We start from the raw sequence: 14,512 nt of genomic DNA, 5'->3' as shown, positions 1-14,512 counted from the left end.
TGCACTTTCCCTTCCACTCCCAGGATATCAGTGACATCAGAGCTGAGAGATTGGATCCTGGGAGATGAGATGGATCTAAAATACACCGGGAGCACGCAGGAAGGGTTCTGTCACCTACTGCCTAGGAGGCTAAGAGCAGGTAGCTGAACGATCTCCTCAGTGCACAGCTTGGTACCCAGATGAGTCCAGCAGGGGAAGTGCACAGAAGGTGCAAGTCAGGTCCCGTCACCAAAAGTGAGATTAGATTTACTCGGTTGTGTTGTCCATCCTGAAATCTTAGTAAAATGAGGCAGAAAAGAGGAAGTGATTGGTGCTGAAAGTGAGAGTGCCATTTGCACAGGTTGTATTGACAGCGCCCTTTCCCCCTTTCCCACTGCATCTTCTTGTGACTGTTCAGTGATGGGAAAAGTACTTTTGTATACATTGTCATCTTTATTTTTTCCTATTTAAGGAAATTAAATTTTAATGTCAGTAGGTCTAAATGGGGTTTAATGTCTAATGTGTGTTCCAAACTATGTTTCTTGTAATTTAATTTGTACTTATCTGTCTGATTTACTTGACTGTGAGGCCAACTATTTTCATCATATATCCTGATAAAAGAAATTTTAAATTACTTCCGATTTCTCTAGGTCTTGATTATTTGGGCCCGTTTTTCATGCTTCCCTCTGTTTTGCTTGTAGAAAAACATTTGTCGTGCTTGTTCAAGTAACAAAACAGCAAGAAGCCATGTTTTCACTGTAGAATATCACAGACTGTTAATATAATTCTATCTTATGAACTAGAAGTGACTATCCTAACCAAAAAACAAAGAAACAAAAAAACTGCTAATACAGACAGTATAAAATCACAATCACATTTATGTGTGTAATCTAGTTGATAGTGGCTATTTCTGAGTTTTCACATCGCCTAGATATTTTTATTTGATGAATATCAATAGTGGAACAAGTACTTGGGGCACTGTGTTATGGTAATTTGCAGTGAAGCTTAACACTTGGGTTATAGTTGTGTGTGTGTCTAAGTGTGCAGGCCATTGGAATAAATAGGAACATTCTTTTAAAAGATAAATGAGCCTAATCATAGATAATAAGGAAGTCCACAAGTATGATCAGATTCAAAGTAGGCATTTGAATTAAAAAAAAAAGAAAGAGAGAGAGAAAGTTGCTTTTTGTGAGTCTCTAGATTCTTACTTTTAGTAATAAGACTGTTGTAAAAGAATGAAAATGGAAAAATAATACACCAACATAGCAATGAGAAGTTTAGACTGTCCGAAAGTAATGATGGTTGGTGGACTGGGGACTCTTCCCACCCTCCTGGTTAAAGTTAGATTTTTTGAAGGCATGAACTTACATGTAAATAACAAGGGAAATGTAATAAGATGTAGAATAATTAAATATTTTAAATGATTTTGAGAGATTTTAAACTAAAAATTAAGAATCATCTCAAAATTGGGGAGAAAACTGTCAGAAATAGGTTTGTAATTTAAAGCTAAAAAAATGGAGACTAAATGGATACTCTTAAAAATGAGTCTAATCTCTCATAAAAACTGGTTATCCACCTTTATTCAAATTTATGTCTGGAACTGTCACATAATACCAGTCCCAGAATAAAACTACATGAAATATCATCTTAGTCACCTTCTACCCCTTGAGTTAAAATTTCAAGTTCTGTTCAGTGCACCCAGTGTGGGGAAACTAGAGAAAGTTCTCGAAAAGGCAACCGTCGTGGCCAGTGAGGACAGAATGAGAGAATAACTCTCTTCAAGTCATTGAGATTACTGGTGGGATGCAGTATTACCCATATCTGAGATGAGTCTGGCGGGGAACTTGAGAGTCAAGTTTATAACAAATAAAAGGAAATACGATTTCACCCGGGGAAGAGTAATGCTGTCACACTCTTCCCGTGATGTACCAGCTGAAAATACAGGTGTTTGGAAGATACAGACAGATGCCTGGCTGGCAGTGTAAAAAATGGATTATTGAGGGAGGTTAGGTTTGCTGAAGGATATGCCTCACTTCTGAGGTTGACAGCAAACAGGAAAACCATGTTCTTCCATGAGAGACACAGTTCTGGGGCAGCAGTACCATAATCTGTACTACTGTAGGAATGTGTCTCTTCCTGTCTTTAATTCCATAAACAGGGGAGACTATGGTCCTGCCTTCTGAGGCCTTTCATAATTTTACATTCTCTGTTAACCACATGACACAGATGGTTTCTTAGCAGAGCCACAGATGTCCTTGAACTCATTTAAAATATAAACATTTTCAGTGTGGGATTAATAACTAACGGTGGCCACTAAATGGGAAGATCTATTGAGGACCAATTCTTCATCCTCCATGGGGGTTGGAAACTGGAAAGTGTAGGCCGCGGGCTCTCAGGCAATTATTCCTAGAAATGTTGACTATCTCAGATTGATCTTAGTAAATGGAATGAATAACTGACTGTACCACTGAGAATAATGGAAATGGCGGCATCTTTAACGTAATGGAGCAGATGAGTGTGGAGGAGTATGGGCGGGAGGGCTGTTTATCTGCCAATAGTTTTTAAAATGCACTCTCTTGACCCAAGTGATACAATGTGTTATGTAAGTCTACAAAACTACTATGACTGTGGGTTTTGACGTGTCTGTATTAATAGAACTTCACTAAGTGTGCAGGGTTGAGAAGGTTCCATTCATAGGACTAATCACCTGTGACCCAAGGCAGTGTGTCTGAAGATGGGTGAGGACCTGAAGATAGCTGGTGATTCAGTTATTGGTGATTCAGTTGTGGGAAGTTCAGACATGCCTGCAGGACATCCGGAAGCCTCGTGATTATTACTTTATTTTCAGTCCCACAGAACGCTTGTCTTAGTATAACGTAGAACCATGTAGAAAGATTCATGGTTAGGGTTCTCCCGTTGCTTTCCTCTATTCTTGGGCTCAAAAAGTTTTCACTCAGCAGGAGGAGTTCCCCAGACTCCCTGCTAATGCCTGTGATTTTCCTGGGTAGCTCACGGATTCATTTAGAGTATAGCAACAGGTTTTGTTCCTTGAACATAATCAGTTGGTTGTTTTATGTCACTTTAGAGCTTTTAAGTTAGTCTAGGTTTGTGAGGGCACCTGTTTTGTAAGAACTGAGTATTAACAGAAGGCCACCATCTCTCCAGATCTCTGCACAGTTTGTAAGCCTCTCAGAAGGGGACAGTTCTGGTGTTGCTCCTGGCTGTGGGAAGGAGGCCATGTAGTATCGTGGTGGAGAGCCAAGGCTCTGGAAGACTCCTTTGTGGAAATCTGGCTCTGCACCTGCTGTTTGGCCTTGGGCAAAATTCTTTAACCTCTCTGGCTTCCGTATCCTCACCTGTAAAACTTCGTTAAGTTGTCGTGGGGCTTAAATGAGCTAGTATCTGTTTTAGGCTGAGTGATATAAAATTGTTTCTGTAGGACCAAAATGGTCAAATACTGGCAATTATGTGGTTCAGAGGATTCAACCTTAAAAAAATGCATAGAACAGTGCCTGACACCTGGTGGGCTTTATGCCAATTTTCACTCTACCTTCACTTTCTTAAAGGTAGCAACTTTTTTCATTGAATGGTGTTATTCCTTCACCCATGGAAACGGTCTGCTCATGACCCTCCATGGCACTGAGCAGATGAGCCCCGGTAAATGCACACGTTTTTCTTTTTCTGCTGCTGAATTGTGAACAGGTGTGTTCACTTCTCTTTGCATCTTTTCTAGCTGTGGAAAGATGGGATTGAATCAGAGGCCCTTTCCAGCAGCTAAAATGCTGTGATTTGAGAGTAAATTTTCTCTTCTTGGCCACATTTTAAGAAACTGAGAGTCAAATACAGTTGTTTCCACGTTCACCTGTAACAAAGAGAACCACACCCTCCAATAATTGCCTAAATTAACCAGTCATATTCCAGCTTGAGGCGTGGGATGTTTCTCAAAAGTCAACATTAACAGCCACCAATCTCCCTAAAACCAAAATGGTTATATCCTCAAATAATTACATCTAGCAGGGGAGGGATAAATTAGGAGTTTGGGATTAGCAGATACACACTACTATAAAAAATAAAATAGATAAACAACCAGATCCTATGGGATAGCACAGGGAACTGTATTCAGTATCTTGCAGTAACCTATAATGAAAAAGAATAAGGAAAAATGTGTAATATATGTGTGTGTGTGTATATATGTATATATATATGTATAGCTGAATCACTGTGCTATACACCAGAAACTAACACAACATTGTAAATCAAAATATACTTCAATTTGTTTAAATCTAAAAATTAAAAAAAATAATGTTACATTTAGCCCATCCCTGCTTTATAATGATATTAGTTCTTAAAGATCTAGGCAATGTCTTGTCTTCATTTAAGAAGGTTACATGATCCTTCTGTCATTCAATACAGCTAAAACCACTTACAGTAGCCACCATGAATTTTAAAGACCATCTTTGAATAGGTAACAGTTTTCCAAATTGCAGTGTTTTCATACATATACAAGGAAAGCTTAAACCTGTGTCACTGTCAATTTCCAGGGATAGCATGACTTTCTGGTTAGAAAAATAGTAACTGGAGAATTTCAATGGAAGTCATTTTCAAAATTATAACTTGGTTTTTATGAAATGTAAGCTTAAGGACTTTTGTAAGCATTCTCTATGGTTTTTTGCAAGCAGTTTGTGAAGAAGAAAAGATATGGGTAGCTTAGAAAGGAATATACACATACACACACAACACACACACACACACACACACCCAAACTGAGAATAACAAAGACTTCTGGTAGTAAGACGTTTTTGGTACTAGAACATCATATGATGTGTTGTTAAGAAATCACTTCCTTCCCAGATTGCATATGTTTGTACAGAAGCAATACCAAGTGAGCTCTGCCCCTGTTTTTATCTGTTGACTGAGAGAAAAAACTTACTTCCAGACTTCAAAAGATAAATATTTAATTTAAGGTTTGGTTACTTACAGTAATAGTCCTTTGATTTCTCCTCACCTTCTGTATTCAAAAGTGCCCTTCATTCAATAAACATTAATTCAATGTTTTAGGCATTTTGCTGAATATTATTGGAAAAGATAAAGACACAGTTCCTGACACCAGAAAGTCATTCCCAGGGTGGGGCTTTGGGGGTGGGAATAAAGCGTGATGGGAGTAAGGCAGAGAGATGCACCAGGTGCTGAGGACGCAGAGACAGAGCGCCTAACTCCTGGGTCCCGGGGGTGGGTGGGGCGGGAGGGGCCAGGGGAGTTGAGGCTGCCAGCAGTGGGTGGCAGTATAAGGCAAGGAAACCCTCCCAGAATTGGCTCCGGACTCACCGTGATGTCTCGAGGCTACAAGCGAGTTTGCAGGGATGGGGAGGGGAGGGGGCCAGAGCCAGAGGCACTGTTTGCTGTAGAACAGAATCTGCATTACAGGAATCTAAAAGTTACGGGTGCCAGTGAAGGATTTTAGAGAAATAACTTTGTCGGCATTTTTCACTCAGAAAGATCACTCTGGCTGCATTGTAGAGACTAGATTGGAGGAGGTACAGATTAGAGGCAGGAAGCCCCCTGGGGTGACTACTTCAGAATCCTAAGAGCTGGGTTGGTGGAGCCTCAACTTGTAGCAGCAATGGGACTAGAACATGTAGGAAAGACATTAAGGAGGATTTGATGGCAGAGTACGTGCATATTTTTCTGATTTGCATTTAGTTATTACACTGAGCTAACATGTACAACTAAGCATTTTCTAGCTACCTGATACTGTTTTGAAAAAACAAAATTTAAATATGATGAAAAGAATTGTCTGACTGTTAACTCTAGTGAGACCTCAGCTGTATATACTCCATTAAAGCAGAAGATTACGTTGCCCGGGTTTATCTCAACAAGGGTAGATAGTCTTGTGTGCTGTCTGATTTCAGTCAATTTAAATCTCTCATTAATAAATGACAGATATCACGATACTTGAAAAACTTTTTAAAAACGAACTTCTCGGATTCCATTGACTTCTCTTCCATACTCATTCAATTCCTTTTTGGTCTTCTGTTACTTTTTCTGACTCTGTTTGTATGGCCTTTTCTTAACTTTAGTTGTTTCTGCTTATACTTTACTGGAACTATTCTTTCCCCAGGATTTGGGGGTTCTTTCATGGCCCCTTCTCCATCACCAGTGACTCCAGCTCAGAATAACCTGCTCCAGCCCAACTTTGAGGCAGCTTTTGGAACAACGCCTTCAACTTCTAGCGGCAGCTCCTTTGATCCGTCAGGTGAGGCAGTGATTTTCAGACATTCTTTTGATTTGTTCTGATTATAAAATACACCACCTAAGGTTAGTGTGATATCTGGAAATTTATAAGCAAATACTAAGTAATGACCTGGTTTTAAAACTGTTCAGTAAATCTCTTACTCTGCAACTTAAGTAAAGATTTTCCATACATCGTGGTAGCTTTAAGAATAACCTATGATCCCTTTCTGTGTTTTTCATTTTTTAGCGGAAATCTAATTTAGCATGCACACCATCTGTTGCAATGAGCTTACACTCACAGGGTTTGGAGACGGTTAAGGGAAAACAAATACTTTGTGCTAAATCTTTGTGCATTATCTCAGTGTGTGGACACTCCCACTGCTGTTGCTTACGCCCTCTGAAGCTTGCCTGGCCCTCGGTTTTATGAAGTTGACACAAATAGTATTCTCTGCCTGCCTTTAACCTTTCATCCTGCTGTCGTTTTGTTTGTATTCTCTTCCATTCTACTCTTCCCATGCTGGGTCCTTACTACAAATTTTCAATTGGTGAGTTTTTGGCAATTAAATGTGTTTCAGAAACACCCTAAATATATCCCCTGCCTGACAATTTGGTTGCTTCCATTGCCAGTGCCTAGTGGAATGCTGTCCTTTTTTCAGTTTAGACTTATTGCATAGTGGTGTTTATGGTAGATATGCGTAGGTGTTTTTTTGATAAAAATTAACAACCATAACATTTTTGACATAGATATTAGCAGTAACTTTTGTGCAAATCCTATGAGCCTGCATTTTGAATGGTCTTTCTATATTTCAGAAACTAAACACATGGTCATTTGCTATATGGTGATTAGGAACCATCAATAATGGCATGACTCCTAATACTTAAAATAGTGTTTACTGTAGATATACCCTTAAAGTTAGAGCCAAAAGGGAATACTGTAATCAGAGAAAAGAATCAAAACTCTTGCTTCTACAGTGTGGTCAACGGTTTTTCAGACACTTATTACCAGGTTCTGACCATTCGATCTGATTTTATTCCAGCACTGACTTCATAGGAACTAGCAGACTCAGCCTTCCTTTCTCATTAAAGAGCTGTTATAAAAGCAGGCATTGTAACTACCACGTAATGAATGCCTGTAGAGAGCTAACATTATAATAAAGGCGTGACATGTATTGTCTGGTTTAATCTTCCCAAGAAATCCACGTAGTAGTGGTGCTCTCCCCATTTACAGATGAGAAAACTAACTCTCAGTCACTTTCTCAGAGTCACACACTAGTGAGGCGTGCAGCTGAATTTGAGCCCAATTCTGATTCCAAACACTATGCTCTTTGCTGTACGTGACACATTTATTTTTTCCGTCTTTGTTCATGTTCATTAGTATTTCCATACTTTATGAGTAGACATATGTAGAGATGTTTTTCTTGATGTTAGTCATTAAACATGTGAATTAAATGCCTTCTTTTGTAAGATTGTACATTCACTTGTTTCCATAATTTTTCAAACGACAGTTTCCCTTTAATTCTGCATATCTTTTAAAATTATCCTGAACCTGGTCTATTTGATTTCCAGTGTTTGATGGTCTAGGTGATCTTCTGATGCCAACCATGGCACCAGCCGGGCAGCCTGCACCCATCTCAGTGGTCCCTCCCAGTCCCGCAATGGCAGCGAGCAAAGCCCTTGGGAGTGATCTTGACTCATCGCTTGCCAGCTTAGTAGGCAGTGAGTAATACAGCTTTCTTTAACTGAATCATATGTGAACTTTTTTCCCTACTTTTTCATATGTATTGTTTCTGGGTTCACTTAGAGGTCAGGGTATCAAGGAGTGGACAGAAATTCTTAGTGCTTTACCCAGTACAGTTCCTTGGAAGATACTCAGTCACTATTGCATTGTCTCCCAAGCAGTACCCATGCCTCTCAGTAAGCTAAATTATCAAAGGTGTAATAAGGAGCATATACAAGTATGAAAACAGATGTATTACGTATAGTAAGTACTTAATTTTTTATTTCATTTGGAAATAACACAAGGTAACTTAAATGCACTGTATTTACCAGTTGAGTATCCAAGTTAGTTTCACTTATTCATTCAACAAATATTTATTGAGGACCAGGCACTCTTCCAGGCTCTGGAGATAAATCAGTGAACAGAACAGGTATAAATATCTGTTCTTGTGGTGATTGGGAAGGGCAGAGACAAACATTAAACATTTTGAAATAAATAAATTCTCTAGTTTGTTGAGCCATAAGTACCATGGAGGAAAAACAGAACAGGCAAAGACGGATAGTGAGTTCTGCAGAGTGGTAGTTAAGAGTAGGCCTAAAATCTGAGAAGGTAAAATTTGAGCAAAGATTTAAAAGTAAAGGAATGACCCGTATGGATATCTGAAGGAGAGTATTTGCAGGCAAAGGAGATAGCTAGTGCAAAGGCACTGGGGCAGAGATTGCCTGGCATTTTTTCAAGGAGATGAGTGGCTGGAGCTGGGTAACTGAAGGAGAGACTCTTAGAAGATGAGGGCAGCTATTATAAAGACTGACCTTTTTTTTTAAAAACTTTGAATTCAATTTTTTATTAAGGTGAATGGATTTACCATTGCAGATACCTTTCATTTTACTCAAGGCTATCTCAAAAGTTTAGCAGATCCCTAAGACAGACCTCTTTTCTTCTGCATTATCCTATGGGCATACTTTTGTTTCCCATTCATCATCCTTGGTCTGGATATTCATGAAAATGCTTTGATGACACCCATGGAGAGGTTATTTGAATATCTCTTCCTACTTTAAAATTTCATCTTACTGATGGATAGTCTGCAGTGGTAACTGCTTTTGCTGAACGCTGTAACATACTGTCCAGATCGTCCTTCAGAAATAAATGGTGTATACCTCCAGCTGCTGAGAGGGTCTCCAGCACACAGCCTCCAGTGGCAGCCACCTTGGACAGTTATCTCAGCTGAAGAAAGCTGGCCCACTAGAGGGGTAGCCAAGCAATCTTGATAAAGAAGAACAAATCTGAAGTAATCACATCTTGCAGTATCAGAACTTCTACAAAGTACAGTAATCAGGACATATGGTATTGGTGTAAGGATAGAAAGATAGGCCAATGGAATAGAACAAAGAGCTCAGAAATGAACCTCATATACATTGTCAAACAATTTTTTCAAGGCTTCCAGGACCATTCAAAGTGGGAAAAGACAATCTTTTTCAAAAAAACAACAACAAAAAATTACGTTAGGATAACTGAATAGCCATATACCAATGAATGAAGTTGGGCCTCTTCCTTATACTATCCACAAAAATCAATTCAAAATGAGTCAAATAGCTATGTAAGGGAAAGCTATAAAACTCCTAGGAAAAAAAACTGAGTGTAAATCTTTATGACCTTGAATGAGGCAGTGGCTTCTTAGAGATAATGCTGAAAATACAAGCAATGAAAAGAAAAATAAATTAGTAAAAATTTATCAAAATCAGAAACTTTTGTGTTACAAGTTGATACCATCAAGAAAGTGAAAAACAACTCACAGGAGAAAATACTGTCAAATCATATATCTCATCAGGGACTTAGCCATAATATATAAAGGATTCTTACAATTCAACAACAAAAAGTAAAATAATTTAAAAATTGGAAAAGGAAAAAAATAAGCAAAAATAAAATAAACATAGGAAAAGGATTTGAATACACATTTCTCAAAAAAAGATGCGCAAGTGGACCATAAGCATATGAAAAGATATTGAACATCATTAACCATAAGGGAAATGCAGATCAAAACCACAGTCACAGGCTACTTCACACTTGCTAGGAAGGCTGTCATCAAAAAGATAGTAACATGTTGTCAGGGATGTACAGAAACCAGAACTCACACATTGCGGGGTAGGGATGTAAAATGATGCAGCCACTTTGGAGGACAGTTTTATGGTTCTTCACAAGTTAAACATAGGGTTACCGTGTGACCCAGCAATTCCACTCCTAGCGATACGCCCGAGGGGATTGAAAACATACATCCACATGACTTGCACAGAAATATTCATAGCTGCAACTTTGTATAACAGCCAAAAAGTGAGAACAGCGCGATGTCCATCAGCTATTGATCAGAAAAACAAAATGTGATACACTCATAAAGTTATTTAGCCATAAAAAGATGAACCTTGGAAATATTTTGCTAGGTGAAAGAAGCCAACTACAAAAAGCCACATGTTTTATGATTATATTTATATGAAATGTCCAGAACAGGAAAATCTTTAGAAACAGAAAGTAGATGAGCAGTGCTCAGGGGTCTGGGGGAGGAAGGAGTGGGAGTGACTGCTGATTCCTCACAGGGGTTCCTTTAGGGTGATGAAAATGTTTTGAGTGTGATAATGACTTCACAACCTTGTCAACATACTTTTTGCACTGAATTTTACTCTTTAAAAGTATAAATTATATCAATTTTTTTTTAGAAATCTCATCTCACTATACACTCATTAGAAACACTAAAATTTTTAAAAGAAAAAAAAAAAGAACTGACATTTCTATGCGCTTACACGGGAATGCACCCTCTGGAATTCTCACACTTGGCTGGTGGGAATACAGAATGGGGTCAGCACGGAAGTCGTGCAGACTCTTACGGTTAAATCTGCACTTGTGTGACTCAGTAAGCCCACTTCTGGGGATTTGTTCTAGAGAAATGAAAACATATGTTCTCACAAAAACCTGTATATGTGTCTTTATAGGAGTATTATTTTAAAGTGTCAGAAATAACCCAAATGTCCTTCAGTGGGTGAATGTGTATAAACAAACTGGTAAACCCATTCAATAGAATACTACTTAGAAATAAAAAGGAGTGACCTGTTGATGTGCAAAAGAACACAGATGAATCTCAAATACATTATGCTAAGTGAAAGAAAGCAGACACAAAAAAATTATAAACTGTATAATTCCATTTATATAATGTTTTTGTTAAGGCAAAACTATAGGGAATATATTAGTGATTGCCAGGGTTAGGAGTCAGGGGCAGTTTTAATTGCAAAGGGCAGCAAGACAATATTTTTGAGTGATTAAAGTGTTGTGTATCCTGACCGTAATGATGATTAAATGAACCCATGTATTTGTCAAAATTTATAGAAATGTACCACTCCCCCACAGAAAGGCCCATTGAATTTCACTATAAGTAAATATTTTATTAACTAAAATATATTCCAAAATGGTGGAGGAGGGAGAAGTACCTACACACTCCATATCAATATTGCAGCTTGCTGCTAGACCTCTTTGATCTTTTAAATGTCATGTCATTTAAGATGAGTATAGAGGTCTAAATTCTTTTTTTTCTTTTATCCATTTATAGATCTTGGAATTTCTGGTACAGCATCCAAAAAGTAAGTTTTTGAGATTGTCTCGTTTTCTTATGACAGTGTGTTTGTTCTTATTTGAGACTATCAAACGTGGTACTTATTGGAGTAATCACTCATTCTCAGGCTAGGTGACCTCAAAATTGGTTTTTATTTCATTCTTAATTTTTGTTTTTATTGTTATTCTACTAGAATCTACTAAAACCTCCAAACTGTTGGCTCTGCAATGAGAAGGAATAATCTATTTCAGTTTCCTAATTACTAAGTTACATCTAGAAATACTGTGGAATTATGGTTTGAATACTTGAATAGCTTAAAATTCTAGATTCATTAGAATATTCCTGGCTAACATTGATTTTAGAAAGTCTCTCATGGGGGATCAATTTTAAGGAAAGAGTAAAAATGACAGTGCATACTTTTTTTTAGAAGCATATTTCAGCATCTCTGAAGTTGGGATGCAATCTACAATAGATGGTATCCTACAATCACTATAAAGCAGGTGGTGGTCATGGTATAAGTTGTGTGAAACCTTCTGTTGAATCCAGAAAGTACTATCATGGACGCATCAGATTCAACAAAGGACAAGTATACAGTATTTATGGTATACTTATTTGGAGTTTTTTATAGCCAGTGAAGAATTCAGTAGAGTTTTGTGGCACATTTTTTCATTAGAAGTGATAGGAAGTTGCTGTTTTCCCTAAGGTCTAAACTCATCGACTTTCTGTCAAATGCTCTGAAGCTCTCTTAGTTACAATATTGTGAGACTGCACCATCAGTTTTAATCCGTTCTCTTTATTACCACCTGACTCAGACTGCTTCTGACTCCAAATAAAAGTATCTGAAGAGCTAGACACCATTCTTCCCTGATAAGTGTGTTATTTTGTTTTTGTTTGATTTAGGGGAGATCTTCAGTGGAATGCTGGAGAGAAGAAGTTGACTGGGGGAGCCAACTGGCAGCCGAAAGTAGCCCCCGCAACCTGGTCAGCAGGCGTTCCACCAAGTGCACCTTTGGTGAGTAGCCACCAGAGGGCAGCGCAGGGCGGGCACTTTGCCAGTTTCTTCGTGTATAGTGCAGGGTGCATTTTGCTGAAATTTGCTACTGGCGTTGTACTTTTTTATCCAAACTAAAGAAATAGAAGCCAGATGCAATATTTGCCAACATGCAAATTTCACTTACTTTCTATTTAATAAAGGTTATGACCTATTTTTTTTTATCTTATTCCCAAACTAAAGCTTCTTCAGATATTATTTCTTTAGTTGTACAATTATGGAAATGATTTTTCAAAACATTTACTATCATTGATCTGTATTTTTATCAGATTTCTTGCCCAGATTTTCCTGATTGTCTTAATAAGTAGTGAAAGCTTTTTTTCTTACCAGAAAGACTGGGCAGTTTTCTGTTGTATAAGTGAAATGCCATTTTAAAACCCTATTATTTCTTCTTACCATTTTTTTATTGAAGTATGGTTGATTTACAGTGTCATGTTAGTTTCTGGTCACAGCATAATGATTCAGTTATGCATATGCATATATATATTCTTTTTCATTATAAGTTATTAAAAGATATTGAATATAGTTCCCTGTGCTATACAGTAGGACCTTGTTGTTTATCTGTTTTGTATATAGCAGTTTGTATCTGCTAATCCCAAACTCCTAATTTATCCCTTCCCCACTTTCCACTTTGGTAACTGTAACTCACCATTTTTTTTTTTAATTGAAACTAGTACCACCATCTTTTCTAGCAAATTTAAATAGATTTCATTTCTGTTTGTTAAATTTCTATTTCTGTTAATATAGTAATACCACCATTCACTCTATGGAAGAGCATAATGCCGGAAATAAAGACTTAATTATTACTTAGGGAAATTTGCCACCACAAAAAACACATTTCCAGGATGGCAAAATTTACTGTTTTCCTATAAATGCCCCCATATTTAGCAAAATGAGGCTAGTTACTGCTTCCCAGGCTCACCTGTAATATTGCACCTTTGTTTACATCTTCACTTGTATAAATCACCCAGTCCCTAAGGCTTTCTTAATGCCATCCTCTCCTTGGTGCCTGAATTAATTTCTAACCATCACCCACCAACCCTGGCCAAACAAATACGCATAGAAGTGAATTAGTATGAATTAAAATATAAATGTTTTTAGATCGACTTAATTAAAAATGATATATTCCAGAAGTTTTTTTAAATACCTGAGTTTTGGAATTTAGGACACATGTTCTTTTAAATACTTCTATAAATAGTAATGTTTTTATATATAAACAGTTTTATAACTGTTTTATAAATAAAAGTAAGCTCAAACCAATCTGAAAGGGGCCTTTTGAACCAAAATTTGCCACTAAACGGTACTAATAGTAGTAATTGAACTACAGTTTATACCATAGTTTCTATGGGAAAATACATTCTGTGCTGAGACTTGGGTTCTCAAAACCCATTTCCTCTGGTCTCCCCGCTCCACCCCTGGTGTTGGTAAGAGAGGAGAGAATTCAAGGACTAGTATTCTCTGCCTTTGGTGAGTTCAGAGTCTGAGAAAACTTGATTTTAAGAAGTTATTTCTAACAGATAACAATGAGAAGATTGCCTATTATATCTAGGTATTTATCTATTTAAATCTTCTTTGCATCATTTAAAAATAATGCTCAAAAGGGCCATTTTGGGGGCAGAAGACCTAAACAGACATTTCTCCAAAAGAGACATAACAGATGGCCAATAGACACGTGAAAAGACGCTTGGTATCACTAATTATCAGAGAAATGCAAATCAAACCTGCAGTGAGGTATCACTTCACACTAGTCAGAATGGCCATCATTAGAAAGTCCACAAAACAGTGTATGGAAAGGATATGGACAGAAAGGAACCCTCCTACACTGTTGGTGGGAGTGTAATTTGGTGCAGCCACTGTGAAAAACACTATGGAGGTTCCTTACAAAACTAAAAACGAAGTTACCATATGACCCAGCAATCCCATTCCTGGGCATATATCC

The 14,512-nt window shown here is 37.7% G+C and overlaps 1 protein-coding gene across 12 annotated transcripts in view; it reads left to right on the top strand.

Moving 5' to 3' along the window:
- Nucleotides 1-14,512, top strand: part of SNAP91 (synaptosome associated protein 91) — a 128,272-nt gene that overhangs the window by 96,990 nt on the left and 16,770 nt on the right. For 9 of the 12 annotated variants that reach the window (XM_032484528.1, XM_032484529.1, XM_032484535.1 and 6 more), the window contains 4 exons: nucleotides 6,098-6,232; nucleotides 7,777-7,926; nucleotides 11,520-11,550; nucleotides 12,423-12,534. In XM_032484528.1, coding sequence (XP_032340419.1) covers nucleotides 6,098-6,232; nucleotides 7,777-7,926; nucleotides 11,520-11,550; nucleotides 12,423-12,534 — 428 coding nt within the window. The remainder of the gene's footprint in view (nucleotides 1-6,097; nucleotides 6,233-7,776; nucleotides 7,927-11,519; nucleotides 11,551-12,422; nucleotides 12,535-14,512) is intronic. The other 3 variants (XM_032484536.1, XM_032484532.1, XM_032484531.1) reach the window with 1 other exon arrangement.

The sequence above is a fragment of the Camelus ferus genome, chromosome 8 (genome assembly GCF_009834535.1).
Source record: "Camelus ferus isolate YT-003-E chromosome 8, BCGSAC_Cfer_1.0, whole genome shotgun sequence".
Lineage (NCBI taxonomy): Eukaryota > Metazoa > Chordata > Mammalia > Artiodactyla > Camelidae > Camelus > Camelus ferus.
The sequence above is the reverse complement of the archived record's forward strand: the minus strand, read 5'-3'. Positions and strand labels throughout refer to the sequence as shown.